Source organism: Pundamilia nyererei, unplaced genomic scaffold, assembly GCF_000239375.1.
Source record: "Pundamilia nyererei isolate P.nyererei 1_Seehausen unplaced genomic scaffold, PunNye1.0 scaffold00031, whole genome shotgun sequence".
Lineage (NCBI taxonomy): Eukaryota > Metazoa > Chordata > Actinopteri > Cichliformes > Cichlidae > Pundamilia > Pundamilia nyererei.
This window is the reverse complement of record NW_005187432.1, coordinates 3,931,956-3,954,429: the sequence shown is the minus strand read 5'-3', so window position 1 is coordinate 3,954,429 and position 22,474 is coordinate 3,931,956. Positions and strand designations below refer to the sequence as shown.

The window sequence follows — 22,474 nt, the reverse complement described above, 5'->3', positions numbered from 1 at the left end:
TTCGTTTTTCACACAACTGCATAAAGTCCTGCGAAGCTTTCTTTTACACAACTGTTTTTCCTCCTCACTTGAGTTAATTATCTTCTGCTGCCAGGATCATTTGTTGGTATCAGGTGGGTCGAGTTTCTAATAGTTGCTGTCAATAACACACATACTGCTGGAGGACAGGACCAGAATACAGTCATGTGTGTATTTTGGCCTAAGACCAAAATACGCATATGACTCTATTATGGTCAGTCATGTGTTTGACTGGCAGAAGAAGTCATGCAGATTAAGCTAACATGCACTTTCAGCACAAAAGCCTAAATCTTTATTAATTCATCACCTTTTCATAGAGATATTTAACATTACCCTTTAATACTTGCTGTGTCTGCAGTTCTTTATGTTATCGGCTATTACAAAAATGACAAATCAGTTGAAGATCTCCAATTAAACATTTAATATTTTATAGTAACTCACAAAAATTTGTTTGTTTATCACCTACAGTTCAACCTTGTGGGATCCGTAAGTAAGTATGGAGGTGGGTTTATTAATTTAAAGGAGCTTAAAAGTTATTTGAAAATATTTGAAATGTTTTAATCCCCGCTTATTGTTACACGTGTAAGTCATATGATAGACCAGAACTGATTCAGTTGTTCATACATGTTTGTCTCAGTGAGCCACCAGAAATTTTCCTGTCATTCATTCACTGGTGAAACCACAACTGTTCACATACCTCAGGGGTCCTCGTTCTCTCATACAGAGGCTCTGCTGAGCTTGTGACAGCCAGTCATCTCCTGTGTCACTGCCTCTCCACCCTAATATGGACACCCCGGCTCTTTATTTGGGGGTTTCCATGGCGTTGGGGTGACGTGGGAGCACATGCCACGTATCGAGGTTCTCACCTTACTGGGCGGTTGCATGAAGGCAGATAGCCCCTGAGTCAGACCGGGCTGCGGAGCCTCGAGTGGGTGTGTGGCAATAAGTGATTTCTGTAGGCATGCTAAATCTATTCCCCTGACACCTCAGGCACTTAGCCTAAATATAAACTAACAGAGCAGCTACCCCCTGCTGCAGGCCAACGCTGGCATGTGAAGACTCCAAGAAACGAATCACAAGACCCTGAACTCTCCCCGACACACCCTCTGTGGATCTGCCAAGTCCAGGGACAGAGCTGGCTGGACTTTTCTCACAGTAATGTACAGTATGAGTAAACTTTTTGACCAAAACCTTTATCCAACACTGAGCTATTGAACTGAGTATTGCTATTGTTGTCACTGGCCCCTTACAGCAGAAATTGTCCATTTAATGGTTTAAAAATGATTCTGTGTCATCAGCTGGAGTAATTAGAACCCCTTATTGTAACCATATAATTCATTTTGGTGCTTGATATTAAAATATCAATAAAAGTGAAAATGCATTGCTCAGTGTCTCCCCTTGTTTCTGTCGGCTGAGGCCGGGGATTGTGCTATGTGGGTGACTCTAAAGGACTTTGAAGAAGTGCAGACATGGTTCACACTGCTGCTTGTTGAAGCTGATGCCAAAAATGAAAGATTTGCTCCTTTATTTCTGTAGGAGTGTTACAGAATAGGTGATAGAGAGGTCGTGTAATGTTGCTGGATGGGGTGTTGAACACCTCTGGGAAGCATATTGAAGTTTTCAACCAGCCTACCTCTCAGTGCTAAAGCTTTAGCACGACCTCCTGGTGGGCTGTGACCTCTAAGAGTAGATGTAAGCGAGAAAATCATTTCCCCATCAGAGCTTACAGAAATATCACGCTGTTAATTTCACAAGAGCCTTAGAGGGAGACACTGTGTCTTGTTAAGTGCTCACTGGTTGAAGCTGCCGCTTCTTCTCTCCAAGACTACGTAAAGGATTTCTTGTTATAAGCAGTAGAAGAAGATGGTGTGCAGGTTTCTCTGAATGAGGATCAGAATGACTCTGAATAAACCTGAGAATGTCTGAAGGACTTCTCTGTGTTAATTATTATTTTCTACATTAATCACCAAAATTATACACACTATGAAAAATGAGCAACGTGTGTGGGACAAATCATTCAGCTTAGTTACACAAATAGATGATTAAAAGTAAAAGACCTTTAATGAGTATGACTGAGTTTATCATATTATATATGTTTGTTCACCATGTTCTTAAATGCATGAATGCTCCAAGTACATTTAATATATTGCTTTATCAGAAGTTTTGAGATAAAAAGGAGGCAGGTCTAATAAATAACTTTTCCCTGAAACATTTCAATTCCTGTCTTTCAAAGGGGAATCAGCCACTCCTACTATTGTGGAGCACTAAATCTTATCTATATGATAAGAAGGCTCATTCAAGTGCAGCCAGATGTTAGGTTTGTGCCTCAAAAGAGGAACTACGCGGATGTGTGTTTGTTTCATGAGATACAGAAGGAAGAAAAACAGGAAACATGAAGTGGTTTCAGTGGGGTTTTAAATCAGGAGACAAAAATCCTTCCAAACAGTGAGACTTTGTTTTTATTTTTTTTTAAATACAGCAAGACCAAAGTTACTGGTGTTTAAACACTGGGCGGTCCAGAGGTGGCTTATCTTTGTTAGAAAAACAACAGTTACAGAGGATTATACAAAACGCAGCACTTCTGCCATTAGTTCTTCATATCTTACATGATTATCTATTTACAAATCAGGCTTAGAGCTACTGAACGGATGTTATACATTTACTCAGATTTCTATATTTACAAGTTTATACACAAATCCGCTGTTAGACCCGTTCTGCTGTAAGGAGAGAGAGAGAAATGCGAAGTTAGCCACACTGAATCAAATGATTTTACTGATCTGTCAGTGAAAATGTCCAAGATTTGATTTTTTTTTATTTACCTATAAGCTGTTTAGAAGGGAGTTGTTAATGGTTTCATACACTTTGTTGTAAATCTCTTCCTTTGACGTCATCCCATCAAGGTACTCTGCACAGAAATGAAAGGAGTATGAGAGCATTTCTGCTCACTGGTTGGTGGTTAAATAGGTTTTTTAGATCTGTGGACAGGCTTATGGATGAATGCGGGGATGCAGAGTCTCATTTATATTTCAAGAGGAAAAGCACTTGCTTTACAAACCTATTCTGTCGCAGTTGTCCTCCATCTCTTTCCTGTGTTTCAAGTACATGGGCCAGACGTGGCCATCGAACAGGCCGGCTGGGTCAGGGACCGTGTATGTCCTTGTACTGCAGAGAAAAAGAGATCAGTGTGGGGTTGTTGTGTTATTAAAGGCTGTGCTGTGGTGTCCAGCTCTTAAGGGGATTCTGGTAAAGTCACTACAGGAGCTTGTTACCTTCTCCTCCTTTTGCACTCCTCATAAGGAATGGAAATGTAGAAACATTTGTCATAGACATCAATAAGAGGCCTGCGGAGAAAGCAGAGGTCAGATTACTCAAAAGCTTTAGAGGTCAGAAGGTCACAGTTTAGAAAAAATGAGTAAGGTCCTGGGAAGCCCACTTGTAGTTGTAGATGAGGAACCCCTCCACGATGAGAATGTGGATCCCCTTCTCCTCAGAGCCGGCTTCTTCGGCTTCAGGTGACAGGCTCACGCCGTGTGAGCGGGCAAACTTGACGGGGTTCTCCTGCCAGCCTTTGACAGTGTTGATCATAGCCTCCATGTCCAGAGCGGTGATCACTGATACAGAACAAGTAGAGAAAAGAGAAGAGCACGTTTTACCACACACGAAACCAACACTCCTCACCAATGTGCTTTAACACACATTAGTCATGGTTAGTGAATGTTTCTAGCATCCACAGAATATTTGATTGAACATCACAAAGTTTAGGATTGATTGGTTACCAAACTACAGAAATGTGCAGGAAAGAAAGAGTACATTACTGCATGGTTTTCTTACGCGAAATCCATTCTTACCATCCCACTGTCTAAAGCCGTCCTCCCCGACTTCTATTTGATCGGGTTTCTGAAATAACAGTCACCAATAAAACATTGCTGCAACCTAGTAACCAGTCGGAACTGATCACACCTGGACAGGACAAGTCAAGGACTCGTCTCCACCAAAAGTGAACACACGGTGACGGCTTTCGATGTGGCTGAATTCGCTTCCCAACGTTAGGCTTAGAAAATCTGACAATTTTTTCATCAAATCTTAAAACTATTCTAAAAGGTACTAATGCTTGTTGTCGCCTCATCTTGATAGTGAAACATGCTTTGAGATGGAATATCATGAGTCTGCGAAATAGAGATTCTGATTTGTCTTCAAAAGGCTTAAAAACATTTAAGGGGAAAGTTTAAGAAAAAGGCTTTCGACGTCAGTCATCCTTTACTGACTGTGAGTGGATCATGTAAAGATGGGTGTGGTAGATGTAAGACCTTCTGGCTTCTTTTACTCGAAGTGAGGTTTAAGTCTGACTTTAAGTGGGGACGCTCAGCCCTTTCATTAGCTGTCCAGGAGACAATCAGCCAAATGCATTACTAGACTACTGCCATGACAGGACATCTGCAGGTCAGACTGAGGGTTTATTTCTGAGCACAAAATGTCTTCAAGGACAAATTATAAAGCAGCAAATGACATATGAAAAATAAAAATGCCTTGCACTAACTCAACTTTAATGACATTAAATTATTACTTTAGCTTTCAAGTTTACTTCAAATGAGAAAAAAATAAAATACTTTCATGCATCTTACCTTGAAAAAGTCATCCTGATGCACCACACAACAGTTGGGTAATGTCTTTAGTAGTCTATTTGTCAGAGTGGTCTTCCCACCGTTGGTCACTCTGAAATGGGTGCCACTTAGTTTTATTTTCTCTCAATTTCCATAAATAAACATCTATACATGAATACATATATATATATAAAAGACTTACCCTCCTATGCCAATGATGAACTTCATTTTTTCTTATTTCTTTTCTGTATTGGTCACCTCTGGAATTCAGTAAATAAAAGCAGGGAACCCAGCCAAAGCAAACACTCTCTCAAAGGCTTCTACTGAAAACCTTTCCCTTCTCCTCCTCCACAAATGTCCCCTCCTTTTACTACTTCATTGATAGACAAAGTCTTTGCCGTGCATTTAAAGGATTTGGCTTCAGTGTCACAGCCTCCCAAACCAATCAGCGTGCTTTGTCTCGTAGCCAATAAGGTGCCACTTCACAGTCCACGGCACCAATGATGGGGCAGGACTCGGGAGCCTCACAGCTTCGTGAAAGCAAAGCCCATAATTTGCACCTGCTCTGAGGAGTCAGTGAACACCAGCCAATCTAATGCACGAATAATCCCACACCCAATACACGTCTTAAAAAGATAAAGAAAATAATATGAGACTAAGGTGTGTGCCACGGTCGTATGTAGTGCCTCAAACAGGAAGCTGTTTGTTTTGTTCTAAAATTTGGGATGTATTCTTGCAAAAACTGAAAAGCTTTCCCATTTAAAAGTAGACTGTGATTTACATGCAGAGGACATTTCTCATAAAGGAAGAAACTATATAGCAAGGGTGTAGACTGTAAAAATCATTAAAAATGTAATATTGTGTGCATATATATATATATGTATATGTATATACACACATATATATATATATTCCAAACAATCTGCATCACAGCATAGTGTGGAACTTGTGATTTTAAGGGGGAATTTTCCATGCATAGACAGCTCTGGGTAAATGAAAACCAGGAGCACTATATTTAACTGGCTGTGTCTGACTGCTGCGTCACGAATATTTCTGATGCAACTAGTTGGAGTAAATGGCAGCCAGCCATGTGACCACAGTGTCTCGAGCTACAGGTGTGATAAACCACGGCTATTTCTTTGAAGTTAAGCGCCCGCTGCTTATCAACTCAGATTGCCGCACATTCCCGGATGTGTGCGGAATAAACTCGCGTTCATTTTGTTTGCACAGTATTTGAGCAATCTATGTTACTACTGCGCTTTTCTTTGTTGGTGTAGGAAGGAGTTGAACTCTGACCTGGAGATACAGGAGCACGTGGTCTTTTTGCCAGGAAAGTCTCAGTGGAAAAGTGATGCCTCACACTAAGTTACTGACAGGTCTTATGTTGTGTAGTAGTTTGGCGTTAGTAAACAGAAAATGTTACGTACACGTAAGAACCTGGAGAGTACAAATCTGTTCCATATAGGGGATCAAACCATCTGGTCTAGCACAGGGAAGCATGTGGTGCACATACGTTTTCCACCCTGGAATCAAAAGACAGACTTACCTTTGCTCTCAGTCTAAATTTGGCTTTTTAAATATATGTCCATACGCTCGTTACCAGGGCTTATACACCGGAAGACAAAAAGGCAGATTCTTGTCTGCATGTCTGTAGAGCTGTAATAAATATTTTAGTTTAACTCAGCAGAGACAAGCAGCTAGTCTGGTTGCACAACATTAGTAAATAACCAGATCTGCAATGCCTGTGTAGTTTCAAGATGTACAAAATAAAATAAAAAAATGCTATTTGGTGGTTTCAGAGGATGTTGCATAACTCCTTCTGGACAACATGGATCTGGAAAATCGTTTCATCCCAAAATCAGTGGTCAAAAACTCTTTCCAAATATAGATTTGTTTGCATACAGCAGTGTTATTCAGTCAGCTTTAGAGGTGGTGGTGAACTTTGGACAGAGGCAGGCTGTTTCCTGGTGCTTCAAGTATTAATACAAAATCTAAATGTGTTATGGCTCCATGCCTTTGTGTGTCAGGCGTCTCTTTATTCCAATCTCATGGAATGAAATCCATATTTCAAAAGGCAGGATTATTCTTATAAAACTAAATAACAATTAAGAGTACATAATTAAATATAACATCATAATTTAACTCAAGCTGTTTCTCTTTCACATCTGAATGATTGAATTTACACAATAGAACATGATTAAAATATAATAAAAAATGCAGGGCAAAGTTCAGTTTCTAATTGGTTATGTATTGTGTACATAAACAGAAACGGGTTACTCCAAGGGCATTAAGACCTCCATAAAACGCAGCACAGGACGGTCAGGTGACATCCACCGAGCATCCACTGACGATTATCCCCGTTAATAACTCAACTGCCAAAAACATTCTGGACGGAAGATGAAAACACGCAGCTGCAATAAAAGGATGAAAATATCAGCTGCAACGTACATGAGCAAGTCTGTGCTTTTGTTCGCTTCTGTTTTAGGACTTAAGGCTGAATGCGGGGGACAAATAATCATGACAAAACTTTAGATCACTCATTTATTACATTTTTTTTTTTTTTTACAAACAGCAAATGGCACGTTTTCATAAATAACACTAAGCAATTCATTTTAACTCTCTTATTAAATAGAATTCTTTTCATTTGTAACAATGTTTCTTCCCATCTTGCAAAATTACTTTTTGAAACTTAACAAATGTAACAAAGACAGGAAGGATATAAACAAGCATGCCACCTGCATATTCAACTCCGGAAAACTTGAAAACACACTTTTTGCATCAGAAACATTTAGGAGGAGCGATATCATTGCACTTCTTTTTTTCAGCAAATAGCCAATAAACCAAACAATACCAACACCGTCTGTGTGCAAACACTTTTTTCTCAAAAATATATTACAAATATGTACAAAATGCTCCCGGCAAGTCTTTTCATTCACGCATAGGCAAAGTCATGCTGTAGGTAAAGGTCAACTTGACATGCAGGACAGTTTTTGATTTAACTAAGCTGCGATGCTTTGGTGTAACTGAACCTTAAGTTGTTAGAAGCAAGCGTGTCACTTGAAACAAGAGGAATATTGAGGAATGATTGTCCTCTGGCTAATAGATCCATTTAGGGGATATAATCCCAGCTGAGAAGCTTGTGGGCTTCTGTTTTTACGATTCCCCCTCGGGCTCTTCAGTTTAAAGCTCTGCAAGGCAAATACAGAAAGTTTAAGTCTCACTTTAATCCCGTCAGTCACAAAGTTTCATGTAATGCAGTTGTTAAAATTGGCAGTGTGTCAGTGAGCGGCAGTAAATCTAAACTACTTGACACATATCAGGTTTGACCATTCATTTTTCCCCCCTGCTTCCTGTGCTGGCATTTAGTTAGGGGACAGTCCCCGTGTCCATTCCCGAGATGTCAGCCAGTCCACTGGCTGGCATCTCGTTTGATATATGAGGGCCTATAGGAACAGTCAGCAGCCGGGGACAGTTTCTAAAATAATCCACTTCACCCGCCCTAACCCATCCCGGCTGGCTGTGGTGGGCATTTCACCCAGTTAATGACAGGCTCGGTGGGGCAGATCAATTTGCCCAATAAAAATAGAATTGATTGGTTGCACGCAGGCAAGCCTGAAGAGACAAGCAGCTGTGCTTTATGTAACATGGGGTGATGTTTGAGGATTGAGTAACGTTTCTTGGATCCATGCACAGTCGGAATTTAAAGAAGTTAAACATGACTTGGCAAAGATGAAAATGAGTTGGACGGGGTGAGTGACAGAAGTCAGTCAGCAGTGTATGACATGTTCCTGTTCAGCGTCCAGCACTCTCAGAGAAGAATTGGAAACCTGGAAGGAAACTGAAGCGCGATTTTTGCATTTTTAGATCAACACCTCATCAAACTCAGCATAAAGCGGATGATTGTTGTCTTTTGCACTGCACAGAGACTGCACAGTTTCAAGGAATTGGAAATCTTCGAGTGTGTCATAGTAAAATTTGGATCCCACAGCCACTGAACAGAAAGCTGATCCTTTGGGCCCAAGACGGGCCATCATCCAGCATGTGATTTACTGTATCGTGTCTCTTTAGCACATGTAAGCAGATATGTGCAGAAAAGAACATTTCCATGTATGTCGAAGATTAATTACTGTGGGCTGACATTACAAACCAACCTGAAGAGTTGATGTAGAGGCACTCAGATGGATGAGTCCCTTACCTTAATGTCAGATGTCACGGCCAACCTCTGCTATCATTGACTTCGGCCTGGAAATAACAGATTAAAATTGACGATAAACAAATATAAATATGTTGCCTGGTCGTCTAAACCATGTTAGGCTGTGTTGCTTAATCAAATCTATATGTCTGCAGAAGTTCAAGCATTCACAATCACATTAAAGAGAAGCAACGTACTGATCAATTTGCTGGTGAACCTCTTACATAATATGCTCTTCATGCCAATGGAGGAAGTTGTTTTATTTTTATTGCTCTAACAGATGAAATATAAAATCAGTGGCTTCTTGCAGCCACGGGATTTAAGTGCAACAATATATGAGTACTTTTCCATATTGTAGCTGCATGCGCTGTAGGACTGTATGTACTACAAAATTGGGTCACCTTTCTTTGGGGAGTGTTGAATTACTCTGCTGCTGGTCTTGCTCAAGTCTGGGGGAGAGGCACATAGTAGTAACATGCATGTTTAAATGAGCATGTGTAAACAAAGAAATTTTAAAAAAACATGTGACTCACCTTTCCTTTTGTGCTCTGATCTTCTCATCGTCATACCTTTAAGAAAAGGGGATAGAAATGCAGAATGATGAGGAGTTCTGTAACATCCTTCTCACCGGTGCTGAAGTTAAAAGTTCATCGCTCTGTGTTGATGCAGCTCATATGCAGAGACATGTTAAAGAGAAGGTTTTTGAAGGAATCTGCAGTCCTGAGATAAAATTCAGTCACTTGTAGAAGCACTTTTAAGAGCAATAACTTAAGCGAATCATTTTCTGTATGACTTTATCATTCTCCCACATAATTGAAGCGGAATTTCATCTTTATAGTGTTGCTTCATGTCATTGAGGTTTAAAGGCATTTGTGTATGGACAGCTCTCTTATGGTCCTTCCACAGCATTTTATCAGGTTGAGGTCTGGACTCTTTCATCCATCGTGTTGAAGATTTGCTGCTGTGCTTGGGATCGCTGTCCTCCTGCATGACACAGTTTCGGCCAAGCTTTCGCAGTCAGACAGATGGCCTCACATTTGACTCTAGAATATTTTGGTATACAGAGCTGACTTAATGGCTACAAGGTGCAAAATACCCAAATCATCACACCTCCACCACCATGCTTGACAGTTGATTTGTGGTGTTTGATTTTATTGAAATGTGGTGCTGTGTATTACGGTCATTTGGTCTAATCTGTCCGAAACTTTCCCCTGGAATCCTTCCAAACAAGCAACACTTATTTAATCGTTTTCTATTTGTGTTGTCATGAAAGGTAAAATTTAACATGCTAACCAAAGCCTTGAGAGTCCGATATGTAACTCTTGGATTTTTTGCAGTTTCTCTAAGCATTGCATGGGAAGATTGTGGGGTTGTGTTAACATTTGATTAGCAGCATGTATTAATTTCTATGGAAGCAGTAAAGGTGCACTTGGTTTTCCACAGATTCCACAGAGACTTTCTTTTGCACACGACAGTGGAAAAGTTTGTCTGATGTTGGCTCTGTTTCTTCTGTTTAACTATGCACTGCAGTTCTTCCAAAGCCTCAATCATCTTTTGAATTTGTTTTAAAATCAGTGTGAATACTCACTGGACCATTACTGTCTGCCATAATTCAGTTTTGAGCACTCTTGCACAGTTTGCCATAATAAACAAAAAAAATAAAAAGTGAATGCCTACTCAGAGTTGTAAAGCTCATGTTGGATTTCTTATATGTTTTTAATTTCTTTCTGTGAGGCACGTTGTAACTTTGCTACATATATAAAGTGTTTTTTAAATATTAATATTATTTTAATCACCTGCTGTTTCGTCTGCACAAGTCCATCTAAGTAAACAGTGAGAAGCAGACATTTAAACAAATGTGAAAAACTGTACATCAGTCTTAGTTATCCATAAACACTGTTGGACTGTTTGAATTCTTTCAAGATGTCAGGATTTGGACAACGATGCATGTTTTGTAATTTTGCCTCTGGACATCATATCACAAAAAAACATTAATGATGTGACCAAAGTGCAGACTTTCAACTTTAATTCAAGGAATTAAACAAAAGTATTGCAAAAATAGATTAGGAATAAAAACTATTTTTATATATTCCCTAATTGTCAGAGAGTCAGTGGTGACTGAACGATAGACTAACAACAGTTTCGTGACCTCTTCCCTCTTTATTCCATAACAAATTAAGCAGATAACAGACCTGGAGTTGAGTCTTGCATTCAGTAGTAAATACTTATGGAGCTGACTATATTGCTGTAAGCTTGCAAAGCAGAGTATAAGCTATGAAAGACACTTGAAGCATCTCAACAGGGACCCTTGGTGGCTGAGAGTACTTACTGCAGCACACATTCAGGAATCTGCACGTGCTCCATGGGGATAATCTGACCGAGTTCCTTCAGGGTGTGAACGTAACGGATCTTATCCATGAACTTCACACTTCAAAAAATATAAACAACATTGGGTTACTGTCACAAATTAATCCTAAAATATATGTGCATTCAGCCACGTAGCACAACATACGTACTCTGATTATGAAACAGCAACACTTTTCTCTTTTTAATGTTTTCAGTGTAGCGATGTGACAACTTCTCCAACCTATTTTCCCCTCTCTCTCTTTTGTTTTTAGATTTGTTAAGAGACAAGCTTTCACGGCCAAATGTGTCATAAATATACCTAATGAAGGGTCTTGAGATGGCCAGGACAGTGCGGATGAACCATGTTGGGTGAGCGATGATGAGACACTTTAGATTCTTCCTCAGTCTACAGGAAACAAACAGAGTTTATTACAATCCCCATTATAACTTTTAACTGCATGAAATCCCATGTATATTGGTTATCTTCATCTCTAGCATCAAGAACATCTTCAGCTTCACTATCTTCTAATTTCCCAAATTGTTTTCCGAGTTATTTTGACATTTTTCATCTTACTTTCTGTCTATCATCTGGTAGCATCTCTTCAGCCAGCTGATGCCAGGCATCTTTCTGCGAGGAGTTGCTCCATTCAGGTAAACAATCATGTAATCCTCTGCTACCAGCAGCTCCAGGCTGCTCACAACATACCTGAGAACAGACATGAACAACCTATAATTGTACATGAAAATAGCACATAAAATCCCCTCATTTGATTTATGATGAAAAAGAGTTCTGATATTTTATTTGTGGAGATAAAATGATCTTTCATTTAAAGGGGGATCCATTAAACTCACTTCCAGCTCTAGTTCATCTCATAAACTGTACCTGCAGGATGTTACACTTTGATTAGTGAGGCCCTGTTTTGAAGCTTTAGGCTGAGTATTTTTGGCATCACCATTTCATGTTTTGAAGCCAAACATGTTGCCCACGGTCTTCCCTGATCCATATCATACTTTAACACCCCTTTTTAATGGGGGTGTTTTCTGGTGTCTGTGTGTGGCGCTGCTGGGTAGTCTGTGCTGGCAAACAAATGTTACCGGTCTGGTAGTTACTCCTGGGTGGGTCTGGGGCAGGCTTGGGGACTTGGGGTACCTCTGGGCGGGGGTTTTGGCTGGACCTGGGGGGCTTGGGTGTATTGGTGGAACGAGGGGCCTCTTTAGCTAACTCTTAACCTGGGTTTTTATTGGCTTATGTAGTCTGGTAGTTGCCTGAATGCTGGGGTGGGTATAGTTCGGGCGGAGTGAAGCACACACACTCCCGTTCTCTGTTCGCCATCCAGGGCTGGAAGAGCTGGCTGTCTGGTCAGGGTCTGGGTTAGGGTTATGAGGCTGTTGGGCTGCTCTGCTGCTGCGGAGGCCAGGGAAGTCTACTTGTCTCCATCCCAGAGTGAAGGAGACCATCTCCTGGGTCTGTGGGCTGATTGCCCTTCTACGGGTTGTTGGTTCCAGGACCTGGGAGTGTATGGGGAGTGTGAGTATGTGTACGGCGTCCATTTCTGTGTCTCCATGTTGGGTGTGTGTGTGAGTGTTTTTATACCTGTGCATGAGGGTGGGAATGCATGCTTGTGTCTGTGTTGTCCTGTTTGTCTTTGTGTGTCAGGTCAGGTCTCTACCTCTCTTAGAACATCTCAGGCCAATAATGCCTAGTAATGCTCCACTTGTGAAAGTAAATCTGTTTGTCATTTTATGGCCTTCAGACAACAATTCTGACTTCTACACTGCTGCAAAAAGACAGGAGGAGAAAAAAGAAGAAGAAAGGGGTGACTCAAAACTCATGCACAGTACTGGAGGCATTTACTGAGGTCATAGGAGCAGAGGATTCTGCTCTAGAATCTGAACTCAGGAGTGCCACCTGCTGGCTATTAGAAATAATGGCACAGATTTCAGGGACTTTACTGGCTCAAGATCTCAACATGACGTCTGGTTTTTTTCTTCATCAGAAACAAACTGTTTTAGCTCCCTTTAAGGTCAAGGGGCGGGGCTTCCATGCTCAAAGCCAGAGCAGCGTGACTGCGATGACCATATCAGGATATCCTCTCTTACTGACATCACACAGCGCCAAGAGTAGAACAAGCCGTTTAGAACTGACTATTTTGAGCAGTCTGAAATCAGGGATCACTATCTCAAACTTTAATATAAGCTCTCCCATTACAACAGTATGGATTTAAATAACATTAAAAAAAACCCATAACAGGTCCACTCTAATTTTAAGAATTATTTGATTCATTATTTTACATCCTCATTGGATAGGAGACTTTTTACATTGGAAACGTTTAATGGATTGTAGAGTGAGATAAGAAGGAAGTAAGGTTGTCGCCATGTGATAACAAAGAAAGGATCTTACAGGAAGAGATTTTCCATGATGTACGTGTAGTCGTCACAGCTGCTGTCAGGAAGGTAGCAGGCTGCAAACACGATGATGGCATTCAGACCTTCCCCGTAATATCCTGACAGAAGAGAGAGATGCAGTTGCTCCATTCGTAGTGGCAAATTATCACGTGGCAGGTAGGACATGTAAATGTGTCTGTACTCTTTTACATTTCACCTACGTTTTACATTTAATACCAGGAAGTGGGCCGATAAGATTTATAATAGCATAACCATCCTAAGGAATCCATTTGGGGAAACAGTCTAACTAACCTCCATGTGTGACCACTCTCAGGTACGGCCTGATGACCTGCATATCGATCCGTTGCTCCTGGTCGCCAATGATCACTGTTCGCCACAGACGACCTGACGAGTCTCTCTCCTCTTCGCTCTCACCTGGGAGGCGCTTAGCAGTAGCCACAGGTGTGTCGTCTGAAAACAAGGTGACACCAGAAAGCAGCTGCTCACAACACATGTAGCCAACATGAGCAGAGCTGGCAAAGGGAAATGAACCTTTTCAAAGCTATAAATTACGATTTATGATGACATTTAGCATACAAACGTAAAATGTACTCTAAGCTCTTTTTACAACATGTCTAATTCATACAAGCACCTTTTTCTTCTTCTAAATGTTTCTATCTAACATTCAAATAACAACTTGGGGGTTCAGCATCTTGCCTGAGGATACTTTGGCTGACTGGAATTGCCTCAAACCACCATCCTTCCAATTAGTAGCTGACCTGCTCCACCTCAGAGGCAAAAAAGGACCATATTTGTCAATGTAAACAACAATATTGCTAAAGTTACTGCACATAACCTGGTGCAATTCAAATGTTCCCTTCTTTGTAAAATTAAATATCATGAAATCCTGAATTTTTCCACCTCATTTACAATGCAGGCTTACTCTTCAGCTCACCTTTATACTAAATATGTGGTATTGGCTTGTTCAGACAGCTCAGAGGCCACACCAACAACAACGCACAATACAACTACTCAACATGACTGACAGAGACAACGCCTTTAAATGGAGCATAGAATAAGCGCTGATTTCACTGCATGGCTCAAGCACACGATCAAAAATATGTTACCAGAGAGCAAAATATCTGCTCCCCTTGGATGTGACCTTCTTGCGTTGCTAAAATTTAATAAACAAACAAAAAAACCTGCTCAGCTGGGTAAAAACTCATCCCAAAAGGATACACAGACCCAGCAGCTATTTGTTTTAAACCAGCACGATCCATCAAAGCTGGAAGCACAGATTTAGAACAAGAAAATCCAGAGGAAAAATGACTAAAAGAGATGTGAAGAATGAGAAGCAGCAAAGGATACACCAAAGGGCTCCTAACAAAAGCCCCTGCAGAGGGGAACGAAAAGCTACTACTGCTTAGAAAAAGCTGTAACATCTGGACCTGAGCTGATCACTGACTGTGCTTACATTCATGTACTGCACAGACACGAAAGCCTCCCTTATACCTGGGACCTGAAGGATCAAATGTAACCCCTCACTAGACTGTAAAACTGCTAGAGCTCCAGAGCAACACAGGAGTTGGGATTGATAATGTTAGAGCCACCAGCCTTAAATTGGTGTTAAGGCTAATTTTAACTCTCTTCGGCTTTTCTCCTTTGTTTAAATCAACACATAGTACGATGTAATATCATCTTTTATTGTTATGCTTTGTCTTTTGTGACAGTACTCAGCATTCCCTCTTTTTTAGAGTGTGTGTCATTGTTTTCATTGTTATACTGTGTGTGTTTAATAGTTATTGTGTTGTTTTTAGCTTGCGGAAATAAATGTGCCTCTATTCTACATTTGTTCTGGTTTATTACAACTACCATATAAAACTATATCATTACAGAAAGATTATGTACAGTTTGTCGATTTGTCCTCATTATGTGTTCTAATAATTTCCCCCATAGAAGTTTTTGGATGCTAAATTTGAACATGCATGTACCTTCCCACTCTAGCTCGTTGCCGTTGTTGATGAACTCCAGTGAGTCAGTCTCATCTGGAGTCTCGATGTCATCAACATTGATGTCCAGGTCGTCGGGCGTTTCCAGGAAGTCATCAGAGAGCACCGACCCCTCGCTCTGATCCAGAGACAGGTTCATGTCGGGGGCGACCAGCGTGCGACGCTTACGTTGGGTCATGGATTCGCCGACATTCAGAGTGGTGGGAGGATCTAAGACAAAATGTTATGAAAGTATGGATACACCTTATACGTATAAACATGAGTGTGTCTCTATAAAAAATATAATGGTGTCTATTTAGTCCACTTACTGGTCCTGCTGTCAGAGAGGCCACATGCATCTCCATCCTCTGGCAGTGGCCTGCAGGGAAACGAACGCAGCATAAATAAACAGTTAAATTGGAAATAATTGTACATACATAAGAATTATATCTGGCTTAATGTCTTCCTGCTGCCAAGTAATGATTGTTTTGGCTGTTATATAATTGTATATTATAAGCACAACTGTTAAACTAAATAATCTGCGATGATGAAAACCACTAAAAAACCATGAAGTACTAACAGTCAGTCTCAGCATTTTGCTCTTTGCCCTTTGTTTTTAGAGAGGCTGCGATGCGAAACCCGATTTAAATATATTTCACCCTGTCGTTTGAGAAAGCAACACCAGCAATTACCAACTCCCCTCTGATTTTATAACAGGACAGCTGAAACCTCGGTGAGGGACTGAGCAGGCTAGATTAGAGTGCACACACATATGCAGACAGGCAATAACAGAGACTTGCATACACAGACAAACACACCCTGAAACACCACAAGTATGGACTGATGGAGCTGCTGGATAATTGCTGTTATTAAATTGTCAGTAGCTATGTAGAAGCAAGGTTAAGACCGCACCGACAAGTATTCAAGAGCGAATTAAGCAGTAGGGAAGAGAAAAACAATTTTCAGTGTTAAATAATTTGCTTCTAACACAGACCTCCAGGTCTGAAATCCCCCCAGATGAATCACAATATTCCACTTCTCTTACCTAATATTCCACCACCATAATTCATGTGAAGTCATCCTGAGATATTTTTAGCCTTGTTAAATGCATTAAACACACGCATTAGTGATTCTGACACAAAAGCATTTTTCAGACAGTCACAGGACTTTGCTGCATGTACTGTGTGTGGATGTTTTTGGAAGATAATGAAGGTTTCTCTGATCAGCTTCTAAAAGCATATTTCCCCTGCTGTCAAAGAAAGATTTTGGCCAGCAGTAGAGCGAGTGGCTAGTCTCCCATAGCTTGGACACTGCGAGGTATTTGACTGCTCCTCTTTTTCCATCTGCTGGTTGCTATTTTGTTCGCTGACTTGCTACAGCCTCATCACATAACACCTGATGACTACATCATGGAAAGTACACACCTGCTTCCTTTCGGCCCTCCGCGCACTCACACAACATGTGACAGACTTTCCATCGAAGCTTGATCTCTTTGAAAAAGCTTCTGCACAAATCAGACAAACTGCACGCACAAACACAGACTGTTTGTTTCTCTGCCTCGTACCTGGGGAAGTCTTCATCCTGCCACTCGTCCTTAACCTCCATGCTGTCCATGCGTAAAGTGGCTTCCGCTGTACCCATCCTCTGACAGCAAGGATGGGCTTCAGCTCGCTGTAATAGGCAAACAAACAAAAGAATTCATTGAGCCGTTCACCAGGAAGTTCACCGAATGGTTTAACACACTGCTAAAACATTCAGTCGTTGCAGCCTTATTAAAGTAGACACTCCACCCAAATTACACAACCTGAATGATGTCTTTTTCTGGCTTCTTATACTTGTCTTTATTACAAACTGAAAGTGGAGATAGATGAGCGTGGCTGCTTTATGATCAGGATTTAACATAAAAAAGTTTTAAGCCACTACCAAGGAGTTTGTTTATCTCTTTGTTTGCTTAAACGTTTAACCTGACCTGTCAATCATTCGGGCATTAAAAAAGACACCTAACTGAAGGGATGAACCAGTGTTGTATCTTCACTTAACAGAAAATCTGGGGAAGAACCTGTTTTAAATGATATCTTTAGGCACTTTGTTACTAGCAGCCTGTTGTGAAACACATTATTTGTTCCTGTTTCTTTGGTTGAATCTGTGAAAAATACCACAGATAACACCATGTGACAGACATAAAATAACATTTTTGCAGCAACAAGGTGTTTCCCCAAAAGCTCTTAGCTGAAAACTCTACATAGTAGCAGACCTAAAATCTATCTACTGCAGATGAACAGCATCTGAAAGTCATGTTCTTATAAAATGGAAAAACAAAACAAAACAAAACAGAGAAGATGTGGCACAGAATATGAGAGATGCATCTGGCCTCTAAGTTGATGTATCTCTCTTCTCCTCACTGACATCTCCTCAGAAATGACCTCAGTAGAAGGGTGGCGACACAAAACTATTCTTAAGAAAGGGAAGCAGGGACAAAAGGCTGGTGTGTGCCAAATTACACAAGAACTAGACTGAAAACCATCCATAAACAGGTCTTATGGAGGGATGCATGTCTATGGTCAGGGGAGCAATATAAGAGTGTTTATAGTCGTCTGTAAAACATGGTTGGAACTGAATTTCAGTCGGTGGTGTTGGGAATTATGTTGAAATTGATGGAAACATATATGCAGAAAAGAACCATCAGATTTTGATCCAGCATGCAAGACCATGTGAAAAATGTCAGATTGGAAACAATATCGTTTTTTTCAGCATGACACTGATCCCAAACACACTGTAAATGCTGCAAAGTGCACTTGAATAGAACAAAACACACAATGGAGCACTACCAGAGCCTAGACCTCAACTTCACTGCAGCGGTGTGGGATCATCTTGACAGAGGATGCATTAAAAGTCACAGTATGCACAGTATTGTCTCTAGTTGCATCATGGGAAATGTGTCATGTCTGGAGCTTGACCCTTGGAGGTGACACAAAAATTTGGATATGTCACCCACCTCTGATTCTGTCAGCTTCTCTCTGTTAAATAAAATGAACTTCATTATGTAGCTGTTGCACTAAAGTAGTTGAGTATATCATAAACAGGTGAAGCAATGGACTCAGAGGAATTAGAGACTGGAATTGGACGATCGGGAAAGCAGAGTAGATGCGTTGTCTTGTTTGTGTCGGGCAGACTGTATTTAAGAACAAAATCTGAACCCAAGAACAATTTAGCCCTATGTGTTCTGTTGTTAAATCACAGAAATGATAGTTTGACATAACCAAGTCCCAGTGGGTTTCCTTCCCCATGATCCCTGGGGGAGGGTGACATAAACAGTTTCTCATACAATACAGATCTTCAGGGCACAACAAGCACTTGCTTCTGTAAAGCAGATCATGATCTAAGCTTCCATATTATATAGAATCAAAGCAGATATCTCCCTCCATGACATCATGCTCTATATTTGGTATTTGATGTAAAGGTTCACAGTGTTTTATTTATAGCAGCCTGACCATTAGGGATTAGTCATGCACAAAGTAAACATCATGTGTAAGTCTTGTGTCTCCCTATGTCACTCTCCTAGCCAGAGTTCCTCAGGCTACAGACGCAGACTTTACTGTGATCCATTTGTCCACTGGGTTGGCACTGATGTGTGGAATAAAAAAACAGCAAATGTGGGCTAAAAGGTGCAGGTCCTCCAGCTACATGTTCCCAGTACAGCTGTATTGTAAATCGATTCTAAATGATGGAGAAAAGAGGTATTTGCACTGCATTGCCTGATAAGAAAGTTGCAGTGTTTGGTGCAGATCCTTAAATGCCATTTTAACTGAGACCTTTCTGCTTAAATTACATTTCAAGTTGCCTTCCTCTGATCTCACACGATGACTGCATGTGGTTTATTGTGGTGCGCATGTCTCTTTCAAAGGCTCAGCTGCATGCACAGTGAACTGCTGATTGATGGACACAAAGTAATGTTGCAGCGGCACGTGTTTGGTGGGGATTTATGTCCAGATGGCAGGCCTGTCCTCATTTCCCAAACGCTGTCTCGTGAACTATTGATGCTGTTGCGCTTGGCAAACCTGAGACCTGAAACAGGCGCAACACTTGCATAAATGTTACCACATACTTTTTTCTGACAAGTACTCTGTCTTTGATACACAACAGGTGGGATCAAGTGAAGCGGAGAGGTAGTTTTCGCTCGTCTCTGTTATGAAATCATTTACTCAAAGATAAGCATTAATAGAACAGTTGAAGATGAAAGGCGACAGAGAGGTGGTCATGTACAGCCTGAAGAGAATGATGTCAAAAGCCTAAAAACTTCTCATCTTTTCAACATCTCTTAATATCTCTGACAACACTGAAAACAAAGTCAAAATATGATCTGTTTGAAGAGTGTGACACCTGAAATCTGCTTCATCCTGACTGTGTAGTTGCAGTTTGATCAGATCAGCTTGTGTTCACAGAAAACCAGCGGCTCCCACGACTGTCATCCCACTGTGATCTAAACATTTCCCTTTTTCCTTTTTTGAGCCCGCTCCACTTCAGAATAAACAAACTAATAATAAAAAGAATAATCTTGGGTCTTACTGTATCACTCTTATTGAGAAGCTGACAAAGAAAATTTGTGTTTGCGTGGCCTTTAAATGTGTGCAAAGAAGCTATTGTGTCACGACTGCCAGTCCTCAATTAGCAGAAAAACTAAAACCGTCTCAGTGATTAATTGCGTGCAGTCACAGAACGAAACAAAGCACTGAATGTCACGTTTGATGTTCTGCCCTCTGGGCCTCCCATCAGTAGAATCTGTTCAGAAGAAGAGCTCTTTATGAGAGCGGAAAGCGGAGAAAACCATGGTTTAAAAGCAGGATACTCACATACTGTAATTACAAAGGCTTTCTGCGTCCCTGCTTCCCTTTCAGATGGTCCCCCTTCCTTAAAGCTGCTGAGTGTGGATCATCGCTGATTACATCTGCAGGTGTGTGCTGAGGGCCTGGGCTGCTGGATAATTCTTGTTTTTTACCCCTGCTGTTAATGGAGGCTGAGGCAGTAACTGTGTCCTCCTGTAGAGAGGCGAATGAGAGGAGAGTCTGTCACCGTGCAGCAGAAACATCCCGCTCTCACCTTCCCAGCGTCCTCACTGTGCTGCTTTCTGATCTAAATAACAATAATCCTGACCGTGTACCTTTAGCATGTTTCATGATGATCACTCTCCTCCTCCTCCCTCCACCAACTCTAATGCCCCCACCCCAGGCTTTAATCCTGCTGCGATGATGTCAGCCGTATGGGAACAGTGTTATGATGGTTACGTAATAACAACTGCCTACCTTCTCTTTGATTCTGTCAGGCCACTCGGAGTCAGGATCACCTGTTTCCCTCACATTCAGTCCATTCTGGATTCTCCATCACTGACGGAGTTTGTTTCCTCCGGAGAGCAGGAAAAAAATAGATGTTTCTATTTCAGCGCTGTTCCCTGGCAACAGCATCTTCACCCATTACGCGCACAGTCTCTCGCTCTCTCGTTTTTTCCCCCACCATCTCTTATAACCTCTCTCTCCCTCGATGAAGCCCCTCCTTCACACAGATTCCCCTCCTTTTCTCCTGCTTGCTGGCTCTGACTCTAATTCACCTTCCTCCCTACTTCTCCTGCGGTCCTCACAGCTGCACACAGCTCTCCGCAGTGTCACCGCACACGGAGTGGCATCCCTCCGGCATTGCCCTCAATACCCAAAGGGAGCAAGCACAACTTCCAGCTCTTCAGCTCAGGCAGAAAAATTAAATTCAGGTGTTTTTACACTTTATATTAACAACATTTCACTGCACAGCACTGAAATATGCCTGATTTATACAATAAGCGCTTAGCAGATGCAAATTTTGCATTAAGCAACAGTTTTATCTCTGTAAGAAATCACTTATTTTGTTGATGTTTACTGGAATTAGGATTCTATTTCGTTTCTACTTTATTTCACAGAAAATCATCTGTAGCTTTTTTATGGCTTCTAATGTTGTTATTAATTCCTTTTAATAGTTAATAAGGTGACAAAATATCACATGTTGATATTTTGCATTATTTTCCTCAACAAAAAGCATGCTTTTGTAACGATTTAGTTTAGTTTTTTAGTTACTTGAACTCAGTTATTTATTTATTTTTTTTAACAGCACGACATAATCTATGTCGTGCTCTTCTTCTTTATTTTTTCATTTTTGTCCATTTGCCAGCAGATGGCGTGAGAGTGCTCCACAAGTCAAACTCATCAGTGTAAAATAAGAGTTGGGCTGCGCTGTATTACAGTTTGTAAGGCTAGCATATTCAGCACCCTAATTTAGAAATAAGAAATTTAATCCTGTGACATGTGCCACAAAAATACAGCTCTGCTTCCTGGAGAAAGCAAACATCTGTTACTTTCATTCTAGCAGTCTGGAATAAGGAGCCAAAGGTTTGATCAGGCTACATTAACATGATGTGCAATACTATTACTAACAAGACTGTTAGTTTTGCCCTGAAGGAGTTAATATTTTACTTATTATACAGAACCCATCATTTTATGCTTAATTTGCAGTGCTGTAGGAAGTGACTGTTCCTGAGAGATGAATCTTTACTAGCAGGAACATTTTAAGTGCTTCAGCAGCAAAGAGATGAAAGGCAATAATAAATAGAAAAAATCATTAAATAAAAGGTGAGGTATAAGATAAAATATATAACGGCAAGAAGTTCAATTCTACCATCAGGCCGGGGTCTTTCTGTGTGGTGTTTGCGTGGGTTCCCTCCGGGTACTCCTTCCTCCCACCGTCCAAAGACATGCAGTTTGTGGGGATAGGTTAACTGATTAAATTGCCCGTTGGTATGAATGTGGGAGTGAATGTGAGCGCAAATGGTTATCTGTCTCTGTGTGTTCGTCCGGCGACAGACTGGCGACCTGTCCAGGGTGTACCCCGCCTCTCGCCCTATGCCAGCTGGATAGGCTCCAGCG

General features: G+C 41.0%; 2 protein-coding genes across 3 annotated transcripts; both read right to left on the bottom strand.

Moving 5' to 3' along the window:
* Window positions 1-2,459: 2,459 nt before the first annotated feature.
* nmrk2 (nicotinamide riboside kinase 2) lies at window positions 2,460-5,014 on the bottom strand. Its single transcript, XM_005729127.1, has 8 exons — window positions 4,822-5,014; window positions 4,641-4,731; window positions 3,867-3,915; window positions 3,452-3,629; window positions 3,288-3,359; window positions 3,074-3,180; window positions 2,838-2,923; window positions 2,460-2,735 (listed from the first exon to the last, which is right to left on the bottom strand). The coding sequence occupies exons 1-7, from the start codon at window positions 4,845-4,847 to the stop codon at window positions 2,838-2,840; spliced, it is 609 nt and encodes a 202-aa protein (XP_005729184.1). The 5' UTR covers window positions 4,848-5,014; the 3' UTR covers window positions 2,460-2,735.
* A 2,132-nt stretch (window positions 5,015-7,146) lies between these two features.
* Window positions 7,147-21,063, bottom strand: atcayb (ATCAY kinesin light chain interacting caytaxin b). Of its 2 annotated transcripts, none has more exons than XM_005729125.2 (14): window positions 20,831-21,063; window positions 20,381-20,566; window positions 17,095-17,201; window positions 15,860-15,909; window positions 15,534-15,761; window positions 13,855-14,013; window positions 13,559-13,661; window positions 11,732-11,863; window positions 11,477-11,563; window positions 11,141-11,239; window positions 9,345-9,380; window positions 9,213-9,260; window positions 8,815-8,861; window positions 7,147-7,807 (listed from the first exon to the last, which is right to left on the bottom strand). In XM_005729125.2, exons 3-13 carry the CDS (start codon window positions 17,169-17,171, stop codon window positions 8,822-8,824), a joined length of 1,059 nt encoding a protein of 352 aa, XP_005729182.1. In that variant the 5' UTR covers window positions 17,172-17,201; window positions 20,381-20,566; window positions 20,831-21,063; the 3' UTR covers window positions 7,147-7,807; window positions 8,815-8,821. The 2 variants fall into 2 exon arrangements, with proteins under 2 accessions (XP_005729182.1, XP_005729183.1); XM_005729126.1 differs by lacking the exon at window positions 20,831-21,063 and adding an exon at window positions 20,689-20,773.
* Between the last annotated feature and the right edge of the window lie 1,411 nt (window positions 21,064-22,474).

What these genes read in the sequence shown, in the direction of transcription:
- nmrk2 (XM_005729127.1), bottom strand. Translation starts at nt 4,847, where the DNA reads ATGAAGTTCATCATTGGCATAGGAGG. An exon ending in GAGTGCAAAAGGAGGAGAAG is followed by an intron (nt 3,181 to 3,287) that starts GTAACAAGCTCC and finishes TTTTCTCTGCAG; the next exon opens with TACAAGGACATACACGGTCC. An exon ending in GGACAACTGCGACAGAATAG is followed by an intron (nt 2,924 to 3,073) that starts GTTTGTAAAGCA and finishes ATTTCTGTGCAG; the next exon opens with AGTACCTTGATGGGATGACG.
- atcayb (XM_005729125.2), bottom strand. Translation starts at nt 17,171, where the DNA reads ATGGGTACAGCGGAAGCCACTTTACGCATGGACAGCATGGAGGTTAAG. An exon ending in GAGAGTGGTCACACATGGAG is followed by an intron (nt 13,662 to 13,854) that starts GTTAGTTAGACT and finishes CTCTTCTGTCAG; the next exon opens with GATATTACGGGGAAGGTCTG. An exon ending in ATTCCTGAATGTGTGCTGCA is followed by an intron (nt 9,381 to 11,140) that starts GTAAGTACTCTC and finishes CTTTTCTTAAAG; the next exon opens with GTATGACGATGAGAAGATCA.